This window comes from Cetorhinus maximus, chromosome 10 (genome assembly GCF_964194155.1).
Source record: "Cetorhinus maximus chromosome 10, sCetMax3.hap1.1, whole genome shotgun sequence".
Taxonomy (NCBI): Eukaryota; Metazoa; Chordata; class Chondrichthyes; order Lamniformes; family Cetorhinidae; genus Cetorhinus; species Cetorhinus maximus.
In genome coordinates this window covers 23,688,100-23,713,224 of record NC_135888.1, presented here as the reverse complement: position 1 = coordinate 23,713,224, position 25,125 = coordinate 23,688,100, and the positions used below count along the sequence as shown (strand labels likewise).

At 42.5% G+C, this 25,125-nt stretch overlaps 1 protein-coding gene across 3 annotated transcripts in view; it reads left to right on the top strand.

Annotated features, from left to right (window-relative positions):
• The first annotated feature begins 591 nt into the window (after window positions 1-591).
• Window positions 592-25,125, top strand: part of tsc1b (TSC complex subunit 1b) — a 36,445-nt gene continuing 11,911 nt past the window's right edge. For 2 of the 3 annotated variants that reach the window (XM_078550183.1, XM_078550181.1), the window contains exons 1-16: window positions 592-783; window positions 2,080-2,183; window positions 2,942-3,094; window positions 4,522-4,666; window positions 6,108-6,262; window positions 7,643-7,716; window positions 10,429-10,607; window positions 11,152-11,267; window positions 11,354-11,480; window positions 12,495-12,601; window positions 14,157-14,238; window positions 14,942-15,043; window positions 17,110-17,716; window positions 18,453-18,500; window positions 21,666-21,709; window positions 24,593-24,759. In XM_078550183.1, coding sequence (XP_078406309.1) covers window positions 678-783; window positions 2,080-2,183; window positions 2,942-3,094; window positions 4,522-4,666; window positions 6,108-6,262; window positions 7,643-7,716; window positions 10,429-10,607; window positions 11,152-11,267; window positions 11,354-11,480; window positions 12,495-12,601; window positions 14,157-14,238; window positions 14,942-15,043; window positions 17,110-17,716; window positions 18,453-18,500; window positions 21,666-21,709; window positions 24,593-24,759 — 2,316 coding nt within the window. In that variant the 5' untranslated portion in view covers window positions 592-677. The remainder of the gene's footprint in view (window positions 784-2,079; window positions 2,184-2,941; window positions 3,095-4,521; window positions 4,667-6,107; window positions 6,263-7,642; window positions 7,717-10,428; window positions 10,608-11,151; window positions 11,268-11,353; window positions 11,481-12,494; window positions 12,602-14,156; window positions 14,239-14,941; window positions 15,044-17,109; window positions 17,717-18,452; window positions 18,501-21,665; window positions 21,710-24,592; window positions 24,760-25,125) is intronic. The other variant, XM_078550182.1, reaches the window with a different exon arrangement.

Genomic DNA, 25,125 nt, shown 5'->3' with positions numbered 1-25,125 from the left:
TTAGGGCAGATGACCAAAAGGTTGGTTTAAGCAGTTTTAAAGGAGAAGGGAGAGGTTAAGAGATTTAGAGGGGAAATTTCCAGAGCTTGGGGCCCAGGTAGCTGAAAACACAGCCAACGATGGTGGAGTGGGACAAGACCGTGGAGGGATTTCAACACCAGGATGGTTATTTTAAATTCAAGGTGTTGGACCAGGAACTGGTATAGGTCAGTGAGCTCATGTCAGTGATCATGGGTGATCAAAACTTGGGGCATGAGTTAGAATGTAGGCAGCAGAGTTTTGAATGAACTCAAGTTTATGAAGGATGGAAGGCTTACCAAGAGTGTTTAAAATAGTTCAATCTGGAAGCAAGAAGAGCATAGAGGAGAGTTTCCGAGGGAGGCAGTTACAGCGACAACAATAGCTTGCATTTATGTAACGCCTTTAACATTGTAAACTTGTGATATTACAGAACAAACTTTGAACCGTCAAAGGGAGAATGCTCAATTGATAAATGATCTGTTGCAGCATTAATTTTGCACTGAATTATGTGTACGTGAATAAAATAATGAGTAACAATGACCTCTGATGGATTCTTCCTTTTGTTTACAGCGCTACCCTGCTAGTCAGCGGTCAGGGTTGAGTTGGTTTAGAGCTGGTTTGGGTTGAGGAAACTGGCCACGTGAAGCATACGCAGCATGGCGCAGCAGGTAAACGTTAGCGATTTGGTTCCACTGCTGGAAACCACGGACCTGCAGGTTCTCGAGGAAGTGAAAGGGATGGTCATGGACAACCTCCGCTCAGGTGAGATTGTGCAGGAGTTCAGTCTTCAGTTCTGTTGAAGGGATTCAACCAGAGTTTTTGATCCTATTTTTTTGTACAGGCAATATACTTCCAGCATCTAATGTTTTTGCTTAATTTCTGGTGCTTGCTGTTTTTTGTTCTTAAAAAGAATTTTCTTTTAATATGTATGCAACTTTGATTAAACAGACCTGATGATCAGTGTTTTGATAGTTCTCCAAATCATCAGTGATCAATTTGGGAGTCGTCAGTGGTTGCCTTCATTCTGTTCGCTCTTCTAGGCTCATTCATCTAATGTTATAATTGACAGGCTACTCAGTGCATCATACCTGTGCCAGCTCTTTGCAAGATCTATCCAATGTGGTGCCCTGCCTGTTCCTCATAGTCCTAATTTTTTTTTTTTTGCTATTCAAGTGTTTATCCATTTCTCTCTTGAAAGTTACGATCGAATTTGTTTCTACCACTTTTTCAGGTAGTGCAGTCAGATCATTGTGGCTTCCTATGTTGATGTATTTTAAAATTTCCTCATCTCGCCTGTGGTTATTTTAGCAATTACCTTAAACCTGTCCCCTCTGGTTACCAACACCCCCCACCCCCCCCAAAACCCACCAACCAGTGAAAATAATTTCTCCTTTCTTACTCCATCAAAAAACCCTTCATAATTTTGAACACCTACTAAACCTCCCTTTACCCTTCTCTGCTCCAAAGAGAACAATCCCAGTTTCTCCAGCCTTTTACATAAGTGAAGTCCCTCATCCTTAGTATCATTCTAGTAAACCTCCTGAGTTGAGGTTACATGATCTCATTGAATGGCGGAGCAGGCTCGAGGGGCTGGGTGGCCTACCCAAACTCATTCATATGCTTGTGTGTTCCAAGGCATGTGGAGCCCAGAATTGGGATACGTTACTGCAGCTGGGGCCTAACCAGTGATCTATAAAGGTTTGGTTTAACCCTTCACGTGGAGTATCAAGAGCTCATTCCCCTTAGCCAACTCACCAATGTAGTGTTTTGAAGTGCAGTTGCAGGGAGACATGTTACAGCAGCTTTTTGTCTTGGACTCATCAGGACAAATGCAAAAATGCCAATCTTCAAATGATCACAACCAATCAGCACCCTTTTCTCCTGTAGCATAAATTGTGATTGTTTGAAATTCAGCGTTCTTGCATTTGACCTGATTATGGAAGATGAAAAACTTTGGTAACATGTCTCTCTCTTCAGCAAGTGTGATATACAAAGATTATTGAGAACACCTCTTGAGTAATTACAGAACTTTTACTAATTGATATTATCTGTCTACAGACCGTGGCCCCTTGCTGCTGAACGCATTGGTGGATCATTACTTGGAAAATAATTCTGCATTAGCTGTACAGATTCTTTCAGCTGTACAGGAACCCCATGATAAGGTAAGCAGGATCAACAGTATAGTAACCTTCAAGACATGGTATTACTTTTAATAGGAAGTGTTGAGCCATGCGCTTTTCAACAGGAGAGTTTGGTGGTAATCGGATAAATGTAGCTCCAATTCGCCTAACTCCAGAAAAATTGGCCAGAATGCTGGCTCGTCTTAGCTATGAGGATACAAAACAAAAGAGAAACCCGAAACTATTTCAACTAGCTTCTCTTTAGCCTAATGAAGGAAATTTGGGCTGCCCGTTGATGCCACAATCCAAGACTCTAAGCACGATGCATGGGAGATGTAGAGTGGAACACCCAGGTATGTCATCGGGCTGGTGTGTCTTAAATCTAATGTACAACTTTGCAAATACCTGTAAACTGGATTCCCTTCAGAAAGGAGGGAGTGAACTGTCTCGCCTAAAGGCAATGATGTGCTCTCTATGAAAGCTGACCCTTTTAAGAACCATCACTATTTTAACATCTCCACAGCTGCTTCAGATTATAAACCCAAGGACTGCAACTTAAACTTGAATTTGGGTTTGGATACTACAGGGAGTAAGTGCCAAATCTTTCTAATTGTGCTTTCAATATGTGTGGATTATTGAAATGCTTCTAGAACCCAGCTACTTGGGGACTGGCAGCCTGTTGTACTTCACCTGAATGGCCATTTTTCATTTTTCTAGACAATGTTAGCATACTGTTTTAGTTTGAAATATTGTCTCCAGCAATCGGTGATCCATTTGAAAGTTTGTTTTGTGTTTTCCAGCATCTTCTGGACCGACTAAACGAATGCATGGCAAAAGCAGCCACCCGGCAATCTGCCGTGACTTTACTGGGTCACGTAATCCGACGTGAGCCAACTTGGATTCATAAACTCTTTCGTGCACCTGTGCTGGTTTCGTTACTCAAGTGTCTGAAGGTTCAGTACACAAGTTTTAAAATAACTTTATTGCCCACTGTTTTTCTCTTCCCCTCAAGTGTGTGTCTCAATGTTTGCACCTAAAATGTACTTCGGTGTTTAGGGAATGGGTTACTGTTGGAAGTGCATGATGGTTAGCTTCAAATTATCATTGGGTTATTGGTTGGCTTAATGAGTGGTTTCTTTAATATGTTAATTTTCTACAGTTCCTCAAACTTTTTTTTTGTCTTTTTTAAGGCAATTATGATTTTAGATGTGTTTAGATTTCTTGCCCTTCCCCTTCCTTTTTCCTCTCCCATCCTGCCTACCCTTTTATTCCAAAAACCCTTTTGATCTAAATTGATGCTCTCCCAAGCAGTAACCAGGTAAAAACTTTGCTCCAGTGTCTCAAACATGCATGCAGTTTTAATGATCTTTCCATTCTCCTCTTTCCCATCCAAGATTTTTGTTCATGTTGGGGTTTGAATGAAAAACAACTTGCAACTGAAAAGTGCATTTCACTATGGCAGGACACCCAAAGCACTTCACAGCTGATGAAATACTTTTTTGAAGTGTAGTCACTGCTGTAATGTAGGAAATACAGCCAATTTGCGCACAGCAAGCTCCCACGTATAGCAGTGTGGTAACTACCAAATAATCTCTCTTGGTTGGATGATGAATGTTGTTCACACTAGGGGGAACTCCCCTGCTCCTCTATGGATTGTGCCATGGGATCTTTTATGCACACTCAAGAAAGCAAGTGGAGCCTTGGTTTAGTGTCTCACTCGAAAGATGACCCCTCTGACAGTGTAACAGTCCCTCAGTACTGCACTGTAGTGTTGTCCTGGATTATGGGCTCCAGTCTCGGGAGAGGGGGGGGGGACTTGAATCCACGACTGTCTGATTTCAAGGTGTGTGTGTTTCCCACTGAACCATGGCTGACAAATCTAGAGTTTCTGCTATCTCAATGCCAGCAGTTCAGGAAGTAAACCATTCTATACTTTTGTGTGGATTCCCTATTCGGTTATTTCCCTGCTCTCTGGCATCTTTCACAGCTGACCTATTGCCAGGCAAAGGGGAGTGGAAATCTGGAACTCTCCCAAAAAGCTGTTGAGGCTGGTGCTTAATTTAAAAGTTTCAAAACGGAAATTGATAGATTTTTGTTAGATATGGGTATGAAGGGATTATGGGGTCATGAAGGAGTTGAGAAACTGATCAACTGTGATCTAATTGACTGACAAAACAGCCTTAAGGGGCTGAATGGCATCCTTCAGTTCCTATAATGCCTTTGAATGCTAGAATGCACACATGAAGGTTCCTTTTCCCTGTGGGATCCTGCTCATTGCCTCCCTGGCTGGGATTGAGGTCAATCCTCATGTTTCACTACGTTTTCTTAAATTTTAAGGACTGTCTCCGTTGACTTACAGCTGTTGATCTTCTCTCTGCAGACAGAAACCGAGATTGTTGTCCTCACTACTGGAGTCCTTGTGTTAATCATCCTCCTGCCAATGATTCCACAAGCTGGGAAGCAGTATCTCCTCGATTTCTTTGAAATCTTTGGCCGGTTAGCTGCCTGGAACCTACGAAAACCAGGTATTCAATGGTGCAATGAAGGTGGTGCCCTGATTCTACCATTCGAGGCTGGGCGTGTGGGTCATCAGGCATTTTTTTTTTTCCCCCAGAGTACTTGGCTTTGAATCGAAGGTTCCTGGGATGAGAACCTCTTCTGCCCCAGTGTGTTAAATGTAGTTTTGAGTTTTGGCACTTTCAACTCTTTTCCCAATGGTCAATTGTGCAATGTGCAAACCTGGCAAACTGTTAAATGTCTGTGGCAGGTTGATGTAGGAAATGTCATCAACAGCTGGGGGAGATGAGCGTGCTGGTGTTTTTGGGCATAAAACTCACCAAGGTTCCTTAGGCAGCACCTTCCAAACCCACGACCACTACCATCTAGAGCAGCAGATGGGAACACCACCACTTAGAAGTTCCCCTCCAAGTCACTCACCATCCTGACTTGAAAATATATCACCGTTCCTTCACTGTCGCTGGGTCAAAATCCTGGAACTCCCTCCCTAACAGCACTGTGGGTGTACCTACACCACAGGGACTGCAACGGTTCAAGAAGGCAGCTCACCACCACCTTCTCAAAGGTAACTAGGGATGGGCAATAAATGCTGGCCCAGCCAGTGATGCTCACATCCCATGAATGAATAAAAAGGGTAGCCACTGTTGTAACAAAGGAAACACAGCAGCTGATTTTCACACAGCAAGATCCCACAGCAACGTACTAAATGTCGGGATAACCTATTTGGTGGTGATGATTGAGGAATAAATATTGGTCACTACACCTGGGAAAACTCCCCTGCACTTCTCTGAAATAATGGCCTCGGGATTTTTTTTACATTAATCTGAGAGGGCAGATGGCTTTGGTTTAACAGATCAAATTATCAATCATAGTTCTAGGAACTGCAGAATCTTCCTTAGAATCTATAATTTGGTCTTCCACTTCTGTGCTTGCTCATCCATCATTTTTGTAACAAAAATGAAGTAGTTCTGATGCTAGTAATCTGAGATGAAAATGTAAAATGCTCAGCCGATCAGACAACACCTATGGTGAGAGAAACAGAGTTAATGTTAAGGTCCGTGGCTGTTAATCAAAAACAGTTTTCTGTACATTGATTATAGTAACAACTTATATTTATATAATGCCTTTAACAAAGTAAATCTATCTAATTGGGTGGATAATGATGAGTTGTTGTGTGCAGAAGCAGCAGACCCAGGCCCATTTGGTGAACACACCAGCCCACATATTCCAGAGTTGCTGTTAAGCAAATTGGGTGAAAGTGGGGTTAGGAAACAGTCGGGGGGTGGGTGGGGGGAGATCAGTTCAGTTGTGTATAATTTGCTGTTCTACAAATGGAGTTTTACACTGCATTTAAAATTAGCTTTTTAAAAACAAATCATCATTTGTAATGACAGAACTGTCCTGACTCTTCGATACATAGTGTTTTCTGTTATCTATTTACTCTAACAGGCCAAGTGCCAGAAGTATATCTGATCCACCTACACGCCAGTGTTTATGCATTATTTCACCGTCTCTATGGGATGTACCCGTGCAATTTTGTGTCCTACCTCCGCTCCCACTACAGTATGAAGGAAAACATGGAAACTTTTGAGGAGGTGGTAAAGGTAAGACCCAAGCTGGATTCTTTCTTTTTTGGGGCAGTGGCAGGATATTGTAGCATTGATTAATGGACACAATCTGTGTGTATCCTAAACTGTACTGACTACTGCAAAGTACTTCATGAGGTGTAAAGTGGTGTGGACATCCTGAGGTATGTTTGTCTCGGTCACTGTGAGACATTGGAAAAACTCCTGGATCTTCTCAAAGTGGAATGGAAAGCCAAAGATGTTGTATAGTCAGGGCCAGAGGTGCTGCAGATGAATTTGTACAGCACCTTTCACCACCTCTGGACATCCCACACCACTTTACACCTAATGAAGTACTTTGCAGCAGTCAGTGCAGCTTAGGAAACACCACAACCAATTTTTGTACAGCAAGCAGCAGTAAAATAATCAGGTCATTTATATTAAGCAATAGTTGAGATAAATGTTGGTCAGCTTACAGGAGAGGGAATTTCTTTCGCCCATCCCCATCACTCTGCTTCGAATAGGGCCACGGAATTCTTTTACATCCACCTGAGAGCAGATTTTGAATTCTTCCTCTTGCTGTGGTGGGTTTAAAAAAAATAACTGATCCCTGTTTCATCTATTGCCCAACCCTAGCTGCCCTGAGAAGATGGTTCTGGGCTTTCGCTTTGAACCACTGCAAGTGGTTTTGATACAGCAAAGTGGCTTTCAAGATCACTTCACTGGTCAGTTAAGAGTCCACCATGTTTATGTGGGGCTGGAGTCACATAGACGTGACTGAATAAGGAGAGCTAAGGGCTTGACAGTGCATGGTGGAGTTCTGCTTTGGGGGAAGGGGCGGGGTTGGCAGAAGAAAGGTTGTGGGGCTGGCGAAGTATAGGGCTTGTGAGGGGTGTAATCGCTTCACGGCTGAGCTGCCTGCTGGCATGCACTCTCTCCCGAGGTTGTCGCAAGTGACCAGTTGGGTGAGGCATGAGAGCACACTGTCTGGGCTTGTACTTCAGAATGGGTCAGAATTTTCAGAAGAGGGAAGAAATTTGGAGACGGGGTGGGTGTTGGTGGGGAACAATTTAAATGGACAGGGGCTAAGTACAAATGGTAGGAAATTAAAACTAGAATGGATGAACTTGATAATTAAAGAGTGACTGTTCAAATTGTTAAATGTGTTGGAGACATTTACCTATTCTCATCATTGAGCTATACATTTCATTAAACTCATCTGTGCAAACTAGCCTAGGCTTAGGCCCGAGGTTTATTGAGGGGGAGTTTGTGTGCACGTGTGCACAGGTGTATACATTTGTGTGTGTTTCACTTTGACTGGTTTGGTTTTTCTTTGAAGTCCCTGTAAGACTCTCAGGCAGCAACAAGCTCTTGGTTGCACTGATTTTAAACTTACCGCATTCCCAATAACTGTTGCAGCCGATGCTGGAACACGTGCGAATCCACCCCGAGCTAGTGACTGGAACCAAGGACCATGAACTGGATCCCATTAAGTAAGTGATGTCTTGCGAATCCTTATGTTTGTCTCACTCGCACATTTTCCCATTTTTATAAAAGTCTAGACTCATCAAAGAGCATTTAATCTAATGCGATGTTACAGTTGCTTTAAAATTGTTGAATTTTTATTTCATTTGGGCAGTTTAACCTCATGGACTTGTTGCTCATCCTTTTTCCAGCCATTTTGGTTTAATTTTTTTTGTGGTCTTAGCCTTGTGTCAAAGCCAGGTTTCAACCAGCTTTGGAGAGATTTATCGTTTTGTGTATGTTTAAGTCTCTGATATAATCAATCTGGTATCACATGTTACCTAGTGGCCAGTATTGCAGTGAGTGAGCTGTAATGTCCTTTTTTATTTCTCTGTTCCTCCTCCAGGTGTGTAAAACAGAAACTTTGCATTTCTATAGCACCTTTCACAATCTCAGGGTGTCGAAAAGCACTTTACAGTCAATGAAGTACTTTTGAAGTGTAGTCACTGTCGTAATGTAGGAAATGCACTGCATTTCAAGATCCTGTAAAAAGCAAAGGGATAATAACCAGAGAATCTATTTGTTTAATCTGTTTGCCCAGGTCTCTGGGGAGAACTCTTCCTGGTCTTTTTCAAAAATAAGTGCCGCAGGATCTTTTACCTCCCTGAGATGGCAGGCGGAGCCTCTGGTTAATGTCTCACCTGAAAGACAGCACTTCTGACAGTGCAGTGCTCCTTTTTACTGCACTGGGAGTGTCAGCTTGGATTATGGGTTCAAGTCTCTGGAGTGGTGGGATTTGGGCAAGATCTCTGTGATGAAGGGAAAAAATACGATGGGGCATAATGTAAAGCCAGAAACTAATCAAATAGAAACATAGAATGGTTACAGCCCTAAAGGAGACCATTCAGCCCTTCGAGCCCATTCCAGCACTATGCAAGAGCAATTTAACTAGCTCTACTTCTCCCTAACAAAAACAGAAATACCTGGAAAAACTCAGCAGGTCTGGCAGCATCAGCGGAGAAAAGCAAAGTTGACGTTTCGAGTCCTCATGCCCCTTCAACAGAACTAAGTAGAAATAGGAAAGGGGTGAAACATAAGCTGGTTTAGGGGTGGGGGGGGGGAGTTGTTGGGACAAGCAAGCAGTGATAGGAGGAGATAACCAAAAGATGTCACAGACAAAAAGAACAAAGAGGTGTTGAAGGTGGTGATATTATCTAAAAGAATGTGCTAATTAAGAATGGAGAGCAGGACAAGCAAGGTAGCTCTAGTGGGGGTGGGGTGAAATAAACCATGGGTGGAATACATTTAAAAATAATGGAAATAGGTGGGAAAAGAAAAATCCATATAAATTATTGGAGAAAACAAAAGGGAGAGGGAAGAAATGGGAAGGGGTGGGGATGGAGGAGGGAGTTCAAGATCTAAAGTTGTTGAACTCAATATTCTACTTCTCCCTACCTGCCCTTTCCCTGAAGCTCTACAAATTTTTCCCCTTGAAGTGCTTATCTGATTCCCTTTTGAAAACCATGATTGAATCTGCCTCCATCACACACACACAGGCAGTGCATACAGACCCTAATCATGTGCAAAAAAAAAAAATTCCTCATTTTGCCTTTGGTTCTTTTGCCAGTCACTTGAAATTGGTGTCCCCGATTCTCAACCATTCGGCTTATAGGACCTACTTCCCTGTCTGGACTCCTCATGATTTTGAACACCTCTATATTAAATCTTCTCTCAATCTTCCAAGTAAAGAAATTAACAGGAATTTCTTTGCAGAGATTGCTGAGAATGTGGAACTTGCTGGTTGAATTTGAAGGCATTGATGCATTTAAGGGGTCGCTTGATGCCTGTGAGGGAGAACGGAATAGAGAGAGCAAGAAGAGGTAATTCAAGTGGCAGGAGTCTCATTGAGCATGAACACTAGCATAGACTAGATGAGCCAAACAGCTTCTGCTTCGGTTGTGTTGGCATCATAGACTAACAAATGTGGTCAACAATGTGATAATGACCAGCTAATCTGTTTTTTCTAATTAAAAGCAAAATACTGCAGATGCTGGAAATCCGAAACAAAAGCACAAAATGCTGGAAAAATGCTCTGAAGAAGGGTCACAAGGACTCAAAACGTTAACTCTGTTTCTCTTTCCACAAATGCTGCTGAGTTTTTCCAGCGTTTTCTGTTTTTTGTGATGTTGATTGAGGAATAAATATTGACCAGATCACAGGGGATAACTCCCCTGCTGCTCTTCAAAGTGCCATGGGATCTTTTACATCCATCTGAACAGGCAGATGAGACCTCGATTTAACATCTCACCCGAAAGACAGCATCTCCGACAGTAGAGCATTCCCTAAGTACTGCATTGGAACGCAGCCTTGATTTTATGTGCTCAAGCCCTGGAGTGTGGCTTGAACCTGGAACCTTGAGATTCAGAGGCAAGACTGCTGTCCACTGAGCCAAAGCTGATACAGGCCTGTGCTGTAGCTTTATGTAACCAGCTGCTTGTGAAATAGACCTGAAATCTGAGAAGCCAATGGTTACTTTTATAAATTCTATGGACTGTAGAGGAGTTATAGCTGAACAGATGCATGTATTGTTTTAGGCACTAGAGATAGTAACTGAAACATGATTCTTACAACAGCTGACTGGGTTAGACCCACCCTGAGGCAATAAGTTTTTATTCCCCAGTGTCACTGAATGAAATGAGTTGACAATGGCTAATGGTTCTGTTTCCTGTTCCATTGCACAGGTGGAAGCGATTTGAAACTCACGACATTGTCATAGAATGTGCCAAAGTTTCCCTGGACCCAAAGGAGGCATCATGTGAGGAGGGTTACACAGTCATGCCTAAACACTTCTCTACACATACACAGCATAAGCACACAGACCACAGCTCCAGCCCGTTCTCAGATTCTCAGAGCAGCTTTGGTAAGGAAGGCTATCTTGAGTTATATAAAATTGTACAGAAGTTACAAAACAAACAGGCCATTCTGCCCATCTAGTCTATATTGATGATTATCCTTCTCACAACAGTATTCTAGCTCCATGTCCCTGCCCTGTTTCTAATCCATTTATTCGCCCCTTCATTCCATGACTTATCGAACCAGTTTGTAAATATTGACCTGGTCTTTGCTTCATTAACTCTTGTGGTGCATTTCACAGCCCCTCAACCTTCTGTCCTAAATCTCCTCTATTTATTCTTGTGCCCCCTCATTCAAGAGTCAAGACTTCATCAATTACTGGAAACAATCTGCCCTTCATAATTTGAAATACCTTTAAATCATCCTGTAATCAATGGTGATCGGTAAAATTTCATAAAGTCTTTGTGTTGATCTACTTTCAAATTAAATCTAATTTTTGACTAGAGGGAAAAAAAAAAGAAATGTTTTTTCTTGGGGGATATTTTACTGGTTTAATTTCTGTACAGAAAGCTTCTTTATGAGTTTCACCTTTTTACTAAATTTAATTGCAGGAAGTACATCTTCTGCATCTTACACGCCCAGGACCCCCTTCTCCAGTCTCCCAGGAACCCAGCCTCGGTACAAGACGCCACCAACCATGCAACGCCTCCCTACAGATGGGATCCAGGTAAACCAAGCCCTTGCTAAGCAAGGACAATGTGGTTTAATTGAATTTTGAAGCTCAGTGTTTTTGAATTTGTGCCTCCATCCTAGGACATGCTCTGGAGCCCATCAACCACCTGTGGGCTGTCGACACCTCCCTCCTCCAGAGGACTTTCTCACAGCCCATCTGAAACATCCCAGAGTGCCTCTTGCCTATACAGGGTTCACAGTACACCTGGTGAGTATACCCCAGCCCGCTACCTGCTGTAATCTCCAAGGATTGTTGCTTAATCACGTGGGCTGTCCCTATATAATGTGCAGTAGGAAAATCCTCAGGTAAACTGTTCATTTGACTTTGAATAGTTGGTGTTGTCACAAGGCTTTCAATGAAGTGCGATGGTGATTTTGTGACATTTTCGCAGTGTCAGCAATGGAAAAACACCTAGTACTGCGATTACAGATTAATCCTCCTTTTGGTTTGGGTTGTATTGAACTGGTGTACAATACTATTAGTTGCTGGTGGTTGCGATTTGGAGCAATTTGAGATGGAGTGAAATGAGCATCACGTTCAAATACGTTAGCTTAAGGTAACCAATACATTGAGTCTGGTGACAACGCAGTGCAATAATGTAAATCAAGGAGAGAATTATCTGGGCAGATGTTGAATCCTCTCAGTAGCGGTCTGAAGGTCATTGACATCATGGTGCTTGCTGTATACCCCTCTGACACAAGCGGCCAATTGTTGTGGTCGTTGGGGCACCAAGACCCAGGACGCTGCACAAGTTCCTTAGGGCAGCACCCTCGATTAAACTGTCAAGAAAGTGGATGGCTGAAGAAAGCACCAATACTAAAATTTGGCAACACTACAAATACCCAAGAGGTCAGTCAGTCTGCAAGGAAAAAGACAGGTTCTGATGTTTTGGGTGTGAGAACATTGCTCACATTGAGCCTCTGACCTATTAACTTCCACAAGTTGGGGAGGGTTCGGTTTATTTGAAGATGTGGTACGGAGTTGCTGAACACGACCGATTTACGATAAAGATTCAACAGCTGTTGTTAACAAGAAAGTACAGCTGCAGTTCCTTCGCATCATATGCTGCTAGCTAAACTGAAAGCTTCTTTGAGCAATATTTGCTGGTCACATGGTTAACTTGGCTGCTTACTGTTATCATATTCTCTCTTAGTGATATCACAGCAGGGAGCCTAAGGTTGTTGAAAGAGTAATTTGTTAATTCTGGCTCTCTTTTTACAGTTGGGAAAGGATCGTCTACTGAAGCACCCACCCTCTCCCCTCCCCCTACATGCTCTGCAGATGAATTTATGCACAGTTCATTTCAGGCAGCAGCACTGCCAAGGAAGGTAAAAGGATGATGTTTAGTTGTGTAAATTTATAGATGAGTAAATAAATTAATGTTACCTATAGTGCGAATGTTATTGTGTGTAAGTGACACATTGCACACGGTGATCAGTGTCTTCTCGCAATGCTGTTCTCAGGACAAGCCTATGGAATGTTTTGAGGTGTTTTAATTGCAAGCCTGTGTGCCTGACTTCCTTTTTCTTTTCTCCTCTGTCTTCCCTTTCTTTTCCTTTCTTCTCTTATCCTTTCCCATCTTCTCTCTCTTTCCTCCTCCCTTCTTCCCTGCAATCTCACCATGTCATTTCTCTCCATTTCCTTCTTTACAGCCACGTTCACTAGTCTGGGCTGCTGTGGCAATCGGCAGTGACATTTACCATTGGCTTTACTTGAATCTTATAGAAGATTTGCATGAATCCTTTCCAAACTTATTCAGCCATTTTCATAGCTGCTGGTTTTGCTGACTTGGATGCGGTGAGCACAACCTCCAGTCTTGCATTAAAGGGCTTTCCTCAGAGTCCAGTGATTCCCAACCATTTTTGGGTGAAGGACCCCTTTTCAAATGGGCTCATAATCATACTCCAACCATCTAAATCATAATGCTCATGATACTTGGGCAAGTTTGTGTTTCAGTGCCCTCACTTGAGTTTAAATATTTTTTTAAAACTCGCCTCTCTTGAACAAGGCTGAACTCACCTGGCGCCCACCACTGGTCTTGATAACTGTGGGTCCACCTGGCTATTGTCCTGCCACTCTTATCTCCTCCGTGCCTTTGACATGAGACAGTCAGCCCACCCTGCATTGTACGTGGCGACTGCTCTGCTCCAGGCTCTCACCGAGCCTGCCGTCAGCCGCCACTCTCGCACACTGCTAGACTATTTTGCAGATTACCCCACTCCGGTAAGTGTTTATGCTCCCTGCAGTTTGAGAAATACTCCACTGAGCTATCCCACCCAGAGCGTGCTCCTGGACTAGGAACTGAGAAATCGCACGTTCAAACCTACAAAGCAAGTTGTGAAACTGAATTTAATAAATCTGGAAATGTGTGCACTGGCACCAGGAAAGGTAAAAGGACTACAAAAACTACCAGATTGTGGATTAAAAATCTAACTGGGTCGCTATTCCTTTTATTTTTTTTGGGAAAGAATCCTGCTACCACTCCTACCTGGACTGGAATTCCTTGTAAACCAGACCAATGATGTATCTGACTCTGAGTCAGGGCAACTTGGAGAGGACAATAAATGTTAACTTTATCATTGTCGTCCACTTTCCAAGAACAATAAGTCCTGGGCTATCTCTTTCCTATCTGTCTTTGATATTTTGCTCTGCCTGTTTTCCTGTGTAATATGATTCTTTAACTTGATGCATTCGGGGTTCATTTGTTTTGGAGCTTTTAGCTCATGTTGCAAGCATTAATTACAACATAAATGCTAACCGTCACAGACTCCAGTGTTCTTAATTCAACCCTTATACAAATAGATATTAGGAATGTAAGGTTCCTCCTTTTAATGTCACGATGATGTAATGGTGTCCTGTCTTATTTTTTCATTGCTGTTGCAGGATGGTAAACTGGACAGTGGAAAGCCATTAATCAAGCAGCGACACATGACAAGTGATAAAGGAACAGCTGACAGCCCGTGTGGTGAGTGGAATGCCTGCTTTTTCCATGTTCTAATTCAGTTGAAGTGCTCAGCCCCTCCTAGATGTGTGTTCCAATGTGCAGATAAACCAATTAACTAGGTAGATGGGGAAAAAAAGTGTTTGCTTCTAGAACTTGGTTTAATAGAATTTGCAGCACAGAAACAGGCTATTCGGCCCAGCTGGTCTATGCTGGTGTTTATGCTCCATATGAGCCTCTCCCACCCCTCTTTATCTCACCTAATCAGCATATCCATATCTTTTCTTCCTCGTGATTATCTAGTTTTCATCTTAAATGCAGCATTGCCATTTGTCCTGACTCTCAAATGTGGCCAGAAGCACCACTCTCTGGGTAAAGTAGTTTCTCTTGAATTCCTTACATCTTATATTTATGGTCCCTAGTTTTGGTCTTGCCAGACATGTAGCAACATCTTTTCTACCCTATCAAACCCCTTCATAAGTTTCAAGGTGTTTATCAGGCCACCTTTAGAGAAGAGACCCCCAATTTGTCCAATCTTGTCTTGTAGCTACTCTACCATCGCACCCCCATGGGCTGGAACGATTAGCTTTTTCACTGCACTAATAATAATATTTTGTCAACTATCAGTGTATTGGAAGCAGCAATTCTGATCTCTGCCCAATTGAACTTAGCATTTTTTCCATGTTACCTGCAGCAATTTCTTTCTTTTTGCGTCCTTTGTATTCAGGGTTGGAGAATGAGAACGTCAAAACGGTATCCTTGAAAGAGCTGCCAGAGGTTATAAAGGGTTTGAATCTACAGGATGGAATGGAAAAAGAGAATGAAGAAGGTACATTTCTCACGCCAAAGGTAGTAAATGAATAAGCAAGGGTGCTGAAATTTACTGAATGCAGAGATAATGAAGGACCTACCATCTCTCTTTCCCCATCTGCACTTATTTCCAAACTGACTGTTCTGCCCCTTCATGAGGATGCTTATACTAAACATCTCTGTGCAAAATGTTGCATTGTCCTTTTCTAGATTTTATATCCTGTAATGCCAGACAAATGCCTTGTAAAACTGTCAAGACTCTTAGATGGTTAATACTGATAGATCCTTCATCAGGAGTGCACTTGTTCTGAAACTGTTCTCTCCATAGATTTCAGAGACTCATTCTTATCTCAGTGTTAGTTTTAAAACTTTTTGAGCCCTAGATGCCAATATCCAGAGCGCAGAATGCAAACAAAATTGGAAAAGGAACAAACTTTCAATACAAGATGCAGTGATAAACTTGTATTTTGACATCCTGTAAAGTTTAGGAGTTCGGGAGGCTCTTGAGATATTGGGGGGAGGAAAAGTATAGATGATGCGATGAGCCTTGTTTGGAGCTTGGTGAGGGTACAGGAAGGAATAAAATGTGTAGGACATTGTATTTAGAAACAAGAGACATGAACTTTAAAAGGAGAGGATGGCACACTACAAGTAAGTTTATGTTTTAGCTCAGTTTGTTGCACTGTAGCTCCTGAACCAGAAGTACGTGGTTTCAGGCCCTACTCTACAACTTGAGCACATACTACAGGCTGCATTGTCAGAAACATCATCTTTTGGCTGAGACCTTTGCTTGCTCAGTTGCAAAAGATCCCATAGCAGCACTTGGAAAACAGTCTCTGGGAGTTCTCCAGGAGTCTTAGCCAACAGTCCTCCTTCAAATAACACCAAAAGTTTTGGCCGTTTGTTTTTTTTTTTGCTCTTAGCAATCTTGTGTTTCCCTACAGTGCCACAGGTGACCACACTCCAAAAGTAATCCAATGGCTGGAAAGTGTTTTGGGATGTCCCAAGGACATGAAAGATGTTACATAAATGCAAGTTTATTATTCTTTTCCCTCTTGCTTGTATAAGTGCAAATAGTGTTTGACAGGTCTAACATTTGAGCACAATTAGGAGACATAGAAACACGTTCTATGGAATTCTCTGCTGCAAACCATTGTTAAAGGACAGCAAAAGAAGATTAGTTGTTTGAAAAAGAGGGATTTTGTGTGGCCAGGACAGTGGGAATGTTCTAGGTGGCTCATGGAGAAAAACTCTGGCAGACTTAATGGGCCGAATGGCCTGTTCCTGTGCTATAATATTCCGAATTCACGTTTGTTTCTGGCCCCAGTTGATAGCCAAATACAAGAACAGAAACCAGTTTCTATTTAAGTTAACGCACATCAGCAAAATGACTGAACTCCTGATTTATTTGGCTCTGTTGGTGGGCAATATCATGAGGGATTATTCGCAAACTTCAAAACAAAATTTGTAACTAAAATTTCAGTGGTGTTAGTTCATCTGGGCTCATGGTGACATGCAGTAAGATAAAAATGTTTCCTCTCATCTGGGGTCATGCCCCCCATGGAGAGCCTTAAGCAGGGATAGTGGCTTTGGCAATTAATCTCTGCTGCTTTAGGTATGGAGTTCAAGAAACCTCTACTTCCTTCTTTCCACAATTTAATTATCATCATCTTCCTTCATCCCATCATAGGCAGCCATTTCTTCAGCTGCCTAGACCTTAAGCTGTGGAATCCCCTCCCTAAACCTCTCCAACTCTTGACCACCACGACCCTCCTTAAAAACTGACCTCTTTGACAAAGCTTTTGGCCACCTTCTCCTTATGTGGCTTGGTGTCAACTTTTGTCTAATACTCCTGTGAACTATTTGGGACATTTTACTGTGAAGATGCTATATAAATGCAAGGTTTTTCATATTACTTTTTGACTGTCAGTGGCATAAGAACTAGGAGCAGGAGTAGGCAATTCAGTCCCTCGTATATGTACAGGGACTTAGAATAGCACTGCTCATCTGTGGAAGGAGAAATGGTATAATTAGACCTGTGCTGGGAGTTTTACTGAATATAATGATATAGTTTTACCTTGGCAGCTGCTTTTGCTGATGAACTTTCTGAAATTACACCCGTGGATCTGCAGTCCCTGGTTACTCGAGGAGGATTCGACTCCCCATTTCAGCACAGGACTGAAACACTCACTGGCCCTCAGATGAAGCGTGAACAGGAATTGTACTCTTCAGCCACCGAGCAGGGAATATGCCCTGAGCTCCAGCAAGCCCTACCTACAACCTGCAAAGCACCAGACCCTCACATGCAAGAGCAGTGTCCTATCAAGCAGGGGTTCATGCCCATTGACAAGCCAAGTGACAACTGTTCTGGAAGCCCAATCAAGCAAGAGGTGCTCAAAGCAGGGTCGACAATATTGGAGGTTTTTACATCCAGCCCCCTGTTAAAGGTCCAGGCACTGAGGCACCCTCCACTTGGCAGTGCTCATCCCTCCCTGTACGAACACCTTTTTGATTTGGCCTTGCCCAAGACGGCAAGTCTCTTCATCAAACAGAAGACCTCTGAGCTGCAAAAGCTAGCAGGCGAGCAATTGGAGGATTCATTGTCCCAGTCGTGTACATCGATCTCACCCCTTGACGTGCTGGACAAGCTGATTCAACATGGAGGAGATGCACATGTGAAGGAGCTTAGCAGGTAAGATGGAAGGGGATGGTGGGAATCCCAGTGCAGTATTGAAGGGGCACTGCACTGTCACAGGTGCCATCTTTTCCAATGAACCATTAAACCAAAACCCCGTTTGCCCCCTCAGGTGGATGCAAAGATCCCACAGCACTCTCTCAATGAAGAGCGGTGGAGTTCTTCCCAGTGTCATAGCCATGAATTATCCCTCAACCAACATCACACAATGTTTTACAATGTCCTGAGATAATGAGATACTCTGTAAATGCAAGTCTTTAAGAAAGTTCAGAACGTTTTGAATTTGAATGCAATATGCACGAATATTTCCTGCATTGCAAATAAAGCCAAAAGTATTCTTAATTGTCCTATTCAGAGATTGTTCTCTCTCCACCTGATCAAATCCTAATTTACATTTTTCAAGAGTGTTGTAAGTACAGCTTTCTCTTTTGGTGCATTGTATAGCAAAAGGTTTGTTTCTATTGCACCTCTTCAAAATTTGCTTTTTAAGAAAATGCATGGATTGCTTTCATGGACTCCAGCCCCAGCTTGATCTCTTTCCCTACTAATTTTGATGAGTTGTAGTGTTGCACTGCCTCCACACTCCAACCTATGATCATCTTTTTGGATGGCAGGACACAATTCTTGCTGTGGGGCGGCTGGTACAACTTGCCACCAATAGAGATTTGTTGTTGCTAAACAATGAGGATGGAAAAGGTAACTGATGCAAGTGTGCCCCCCCTGTTTGTTTTAGACTTTGCCCTGTGCACCCTGAGCCCCAAGGCCCAAGAAAAATGGCCAGGTAAGTGTGGAATTTGCTGTCACGCCATCAATAACCAGCACTTGAACTCCAATAATTAACCGAATCCATGAAATGTTTCTAACGCTGTGATTGTTTTGGTTAATAGATTTGATCAATGGGAAGCCACAATGTCCTTAGCGATTCTTGAACTCCTGTACCCTTGTGTAGAATCCTACTGCATATGAGACGTTAACAGAAATGTTTTCCTCTTATCCTTTGAAAACTTGAACTTGTCGTAGAAATGTTGAGATGGACAAGGGAGGATAAAAGCTGACTGAGACAAACAGTTGCAAGTGTTGGTGAAACTTTCAGGAGTTAGCAACACTGCAAGGAATCTGCACACGGTGCCTATTTGATTGGCTAGAGATGCACATCACATCTAAACGTTGTTACAGGTCACTTAATAGTGTTTGGTAGTGGGCGCAAGCAGCTGATTTATTTAATCTTCCAAGAGCTGTGACCTGTTAAAGTGTTCCTACTGCACTCCCCTCCTTCAGTGTAATAAACATTTTTGACGTTGGGGCAGCAGTGGTTCTCAGACTTTGCCCTTTGCGGGTCGCATCCAAATACTGACCTTGCCCTGGGATTTCCCCCACACTCCCCCAGGCTCTGCTTTCAAAGGTTGGAGTAACATCAACTCAAATGATGTTGCCATGTGCAGTAAGTGTTTTTTCTGATGTACACTAAATAAAAACCACATGCCAGGCAGTCTAATTATAGGAATTGGATGACCTTGGGCATCTTCTGATAGGGATCATATATATATTTCTCCTCTTTCCCCTAACCCAGAGTGCTAGTGCCAGTTGCAAGTATCCTGTTTGTACACAAGGGAAGCTTGCTTGTGCTCCAACTCTTGTGAGGACCCATGAATGACAAAGACCTGGTGCTGCATTATTAGGATATACGGGAGGACAAAATACAAACTGTCAGAGGGCTATCTCAGTACGGATGAGCCACATGCTGGCCTATTATAATGTTCCACCTTTCTGGGATGGCAAGACTGACATATGAGGAGAGATTGAGTCGGTTAGGATTATATTCGCTGGCGTTCAGATGAATGAGGGGGGATCTCATAGAAACCTATAAAATTCTAACAGGACTAGACAAGGCAGATGCAGGAAGGATGGACCTAATGGTGAGGGAGTCCAGAACCAAGGGTCACAGTCTGAGGGTACGGGGTAGACCATTTAGGACTGAGATGAGGAGAAATTTCTCCACCCAGAGAGTTGTGAACCTGTGGAATTCGCTACCACAAAGTAGTTGAGGCCAAAACATTATATCTTTTCAGGAAGGAGTTAGATATAGCTCTTGGGGTGAAAGGGATCAAAGGATATGGGGAGAAAGCGGGAGCAGGCTATTGAGTTGGTTGATCAGCCATGATCATAATGAATGGCGGAGCAGGCTCGAAGGGCCGAATGGTCTACTCCTGCTCCTATTTTCTGTTTCTATGAATATTTGTTTTAATTGACCCATGTTAGCGTGTGGGATAATCAAACCTTTGCCTCAAGTCTTCTTACATTACACAAAATAAAGATTGGCTTACCGATTCAAACACAATGTGACCTGGCCTTAATGATTACATAGAATGTGCTGTACAGAAATGGGCCATTCAGCCCAACTGGTTTATGCCAACATTTATCCTCCATGCAAGCTATCCCTCTCCATCCAACCGAATCACTTCTTGCTGTATGGTTGCTGTGGTATTTTCAGATACAAAGCCATGGTCTCCAAGCACAAGAGTGATCAGGTGCTCAGAATGGAAGCTGTACCTGTACAAATGTAGTTAATAACATTGAATTAATCTTAATTTAATTAAGTGGGGTGAAAGAATCATTTAGGAGCGAGTTTAACATTCCAACCATTTAAGCCCTTCCCTTGCCTTATCATACAACCATTGTTTGCAGTATTGGTTTTCCATGATTGAGCTTGTGTAATAGCCAGTTTGGGTAATGGGAATGCCACTTTGTGGTAGCAAGTCCCAATCCTGAAGTTGGGGAGGAGGTTCATTACTGTGTAATCCTCTGAGGAGAACATTTTATTCTATCTACCAGCTTGCTATACCTGGCCTGAGGGAATATCTTCTACTTTGGGTACCCTTTGCTGTTTCCCAGCACTGACATCCGTTTTGTAAAGCACAGACTTTAGCCAAAATCTGAAATCTCACTCTGCCCTGGATGATGTTTATTGAAATGTACCTAGATTATTCACCCACAACTGTCTGCTGGTGTGTAAGTCATTGCTTCTCCTTAGTCTCTGTGAAAGACAGACCAACTTGAATTAATGTTGAGCCCCTGAATGTGCAGCATCTAGTGAATTACTTTTGAAATCTAGTCTTTGTTGTGGGCAGATTTGGAAACTAATTTGTGCACAGCAAGAGCCCATATATAGTAAATGAGAAGAGAAATCATGTGATCTGTTTCTTTTTGTTGTGCTGGTTGAAAATATTGGTGAACATTCTTCTTTGTGGAATTTCGGGCCCCATTTTTATCATCAGAAAGCTGGCACCGCAGGCCTCTCAGTACCGTGCTGAAGTGTCAGCCTAGAGTAAGTGCCCCAGTCCAAGAGGGGGAGCTTCAACCACAACTGTCTTGAGTCCAAGGTGAGACTAACACTCTTCCACTGTCTCCTGGAAATCAGTGGCAGTGACTCAACATATTTTTCGCAGCCTTTTTCCTCCTCCTCTTACTAATTCCCCACCCCCTGAAATACTCACCCTGGCAAGATTTGTTCCCACAGATGTGGTGTCACTCTTAATATTTCTCCCAAGTGTCCATTCTTCATGTGTGAGCATTGATGTAGAGAGTCGACGGGCTTACCCAGCCTTAAGAGGGCATTCCAGGCCAAACCCAGTTCTATTTTCACACAGATGTCCATCTGCACATTTCTTAGCATAAGCTGCGGGAAGGAAACCTGTGGGCAATTTAAGGAAGGGGAAAGGGGGCAGTGGGATATCTAGATGATTATTAACCAAAGCTACAGCCTTGCATTGTTGACTTGTATCCCAGATGCCACAGTTCAGGTTTTTTTTGGGTCTGTGATCAACTGACTTTCACTAACTGTTGTACTAGCGGTGAATTTGCATAAATGGAAGGCAGTTCTAGTTGGTAAAATGTTTACCTGTCCTTGATCAGTATCAATTTCTCTGTTTTCATGCATGAATTTTAGATTGCCTTTGCCCAGCAAATCTGCAGACTGGACGCACTTTGGAGGTATGTTATGTGTGTTATTGTGATTGCTCTCTCGGTTAAAATGCTTAATCGGTGAGTGAAGCTGACATATGAATCACAAATGATGCAGCCATTGATAATGAGCAAAAGTTTAAACAGTGGCCCACTAAGCATACTCAGTGCAGTGTGACATAGACACAAAGTTAAAGTGCTAGGTTATCACCCCTTACTGCCCTGTACTCGTTAATGCTCGAAAACAACTCCCAGGCAGTCTGGGACCATTCTCTGCAGATTTCCTGCTCCCATGAAGTGCGAGCTCCCCACAGGTCATTTAAATGGCACAGTGGATTCTGAGCAGTTTCCACGTGTGATGTTGCTGTGGTGAACCTTTGGAATGTCACTGGGCAGTCAGAGCCAGTCTAAATCATTGAAGGGGGGAAATGAGGCATTGTTAAGTGAGTAGGTATCTCCTTTCACAATACACAAGATTACTGAGCTAATACTCATTTAAAATTGTCACAATGGCCATAAATTGCTTAAAATTGCAAACCATCACTAACTTGTGTGACAAAGTGAAATGATAATTGTGTTTTTTTTTAATCATTGGAGTGTCTGAGCTTTTGTGTGGAAGTCCCATACATCTGTGTAATGGAGCCTTAGTGCCATATATAAAGTTTAAATTAGTGTTACTATTAATGTGTGGCTATCTCATTCCTCACGCTAACAAATCTCAGTGCTCTGGTTTAGGATTTATCCGTCAGAGGCAGCAGTGCTGTGAACAGCCCTTTCAAACCTGCAGACCCACGATACAAAGAGGGCAAAGCAGCAAGCAAGAAATCCATATATATAGATAAGACTGAATTGTCTGAGCTTCAAAGGGTCATATTGGCAGGGGTCACAGGTTAGAGGAGACTGACCGTACATGCCTTCTGACTTGTTTCTGAAGTTCTTGTCCTCGCTAGTGGAAATATAAATAAATGAAGTGTGGTTGTCATTTTTGTATGACTGTGTGTTATGTTCCTTTTTGAATGGAACAGTTCCTTTGTGCGTTTGCAAGGCAGGAGTGGAAACCAGATTCCGAAACATTTGGAAATTTAAGTAACTGGATCAGTTGGTGCAGTTCAGTATAACTTGTGTAAATTAGCTGTTACATGAGTAAGGCACCAAAAGGAGTGTCTATTAAATGTAACAGCAATTAACTAAGTGGATATCAGTAGATTTTTTAAGGCAAAATGAGATTCTGCAGGGGGTAGAGTGAAAGTTGTCTTGTTGCCATGTAAGAAGTTGTGTAAATCACATTGAGAATAGTGAGTGGTTGGGGTGGCCATCTAATCCCAACAAGAAGGTATTGGCTTTGTGAGGGGATGCAGTCTCAATGAGGAGTATGACAGGCATTAGAAAGTTAAATCTGGAGAAGAGATTAGAGATTTTTTTTTTTAAGAAGTGGATTAGCAATTGATAAGGCTATCAAATAACCGGACCCCACAATCTTAAAACTGCAGAAATAGAATATCAATTAAAACTCTCTTATCAACATAACTCTCTTTAAGTGTCTCTCCCTCGTTGCTTCCCTTGTTTCAAAAGTGCTTTTTTTAAAAAGAAAATATTTGTTTGATTAACTTTTTTCCCTTCCCAACTTCTCTTGTCCCCACTTCCTGGACCCTTTCTATTGGGTGTCCTAAAATATTCACACTTATTTGGGGCTCTGTACACATGATTGATGGGCTTTAGAATAAGGTTTTAGACAATGCTGTGGAAGCAACAAGCTGATTTGTGAGGCTGAGTACGAGAAACAACCAATTGAAGGATAAGGTGTGTTTGAAATAAATGTCACTCGCTCATAAATTTTTGGGTTCTGATCTGTTTTGACTTCTGTACAATAAGGGAGACAGGGTCATCCTGGGACAATGTTTCTATTTGTGAGCACAACAAAATCCTGCTCGAGCAGTTCAAGGAAGACTGCCACAATGGCATACAGGCTGATTTCACCATGCACTGATTGCAATGGAGCTGCTGTAGGAAAATGCCAAGCACAAACAGGATGCTTTCTGTGCCACTGGGTTTGATATTGGGCCTGTTTTTTTCTATCAAACTAGTCCTAGTCCTGGTGCTGTCTTGTGGAAGTGACCCTCTTGGTCACATCTCGGCGTTGTGGCTTTCAACCAGATGTAAGGTAATAATCGTAAGTGAGCTATTATTCCCAATGTTAAAAAAACACTAAAATACTGAAACCCAAGTACAAGTGTGTGGTTCAGCAACAGGAAATAGCCTCAGTTCCTCAGCCCGCCTGCTGCTGAAACATTCATGCTTTTGTTACCTCCCCACCCAACTATCCCAGTGCTCTGCAGGTTGGCCTCCCACTTTCACCCTTTGTAAGCATCAATTTATCCAAAACTCTGCTGTCTGTATTCTAACTTTCAACCAGTCTCATTCACCCATTATCCCTTGTGCTCATTGATCTACACTGTTCCCTGCCCTGGCGACACCTCAATCTTTTTATTCTCGCCCTTGTGTTCAAACTCCTCTATGGCCTTACTTCTCCCAAGTCGTGACCTTAAGCAATACACACTTCCAATTTTGGTCTCTTGCACTTGCCCCCATCTTGATTTTCATCTTAACATTGGCAACAGGGCCTTGGTTCTAAGCACTGAAATTCTCTCCCTAAACCCCACCACTTCTCTCTCCTACTTTTAAAACATTCCTTAAAATATACCTCTTTGACCAAGCTTTTGGTCACCTGTCCCAAGATCTCCTTTTGTGGCTTAGTGTCAGATTCTTTTTGATAAACAATGTGAAGTGCCTTGGGGTGTTTCAGGCGCTATATAAATGCATGTTTTGTACCTGATATACATGAAATGGCAAGGTTTTTGGATTTGCCTAGTTCTAGCTTTCACTTGTGATGTAACACTGTTCTATTGATCTCAGGTTCTGTCCCCATGGATGAGCTACAAAGGCTTCGGAATCAACTAATTTTATTGCACAACCAGCTACTATATGAACGCTACAAGCGAGAGCAGCATGCTGTTCGAAATAGACGTCTGCTGCGCAAAATTCTCAAAGCGACTGCACTGGAAGAACAAAATTTAGCTATGGTAAGGCTTTAAAAATAAAATTTTAACACATTTATCTTGGACACCCACAAGAAGGCTCTCGCTGTAGGTTCCAACAGCTTTACTCTTGTGTGACTATATGTGTCAACCATTTGTACTCCCTTGCCCCCTCTCTGCTTCCACTTTGCTGGGATTCAACACTTAGTTTTAAGGGTTTTCTCTCTCCATCTCTAAATGTTAAACCAAAGGCCCCATCTGCCTTTTAATGTGGATGCAAAAGATCCCCTGGCACTATTCAAAGAACACATGATATTCTCCTGGTGTCCTGGCCAACTTTCCTCCTTTGATCAGCGCTACCGTGGTACATCATCTGTTACTATTTTTGTTTGTTGTTTGTGAGATCTTGTT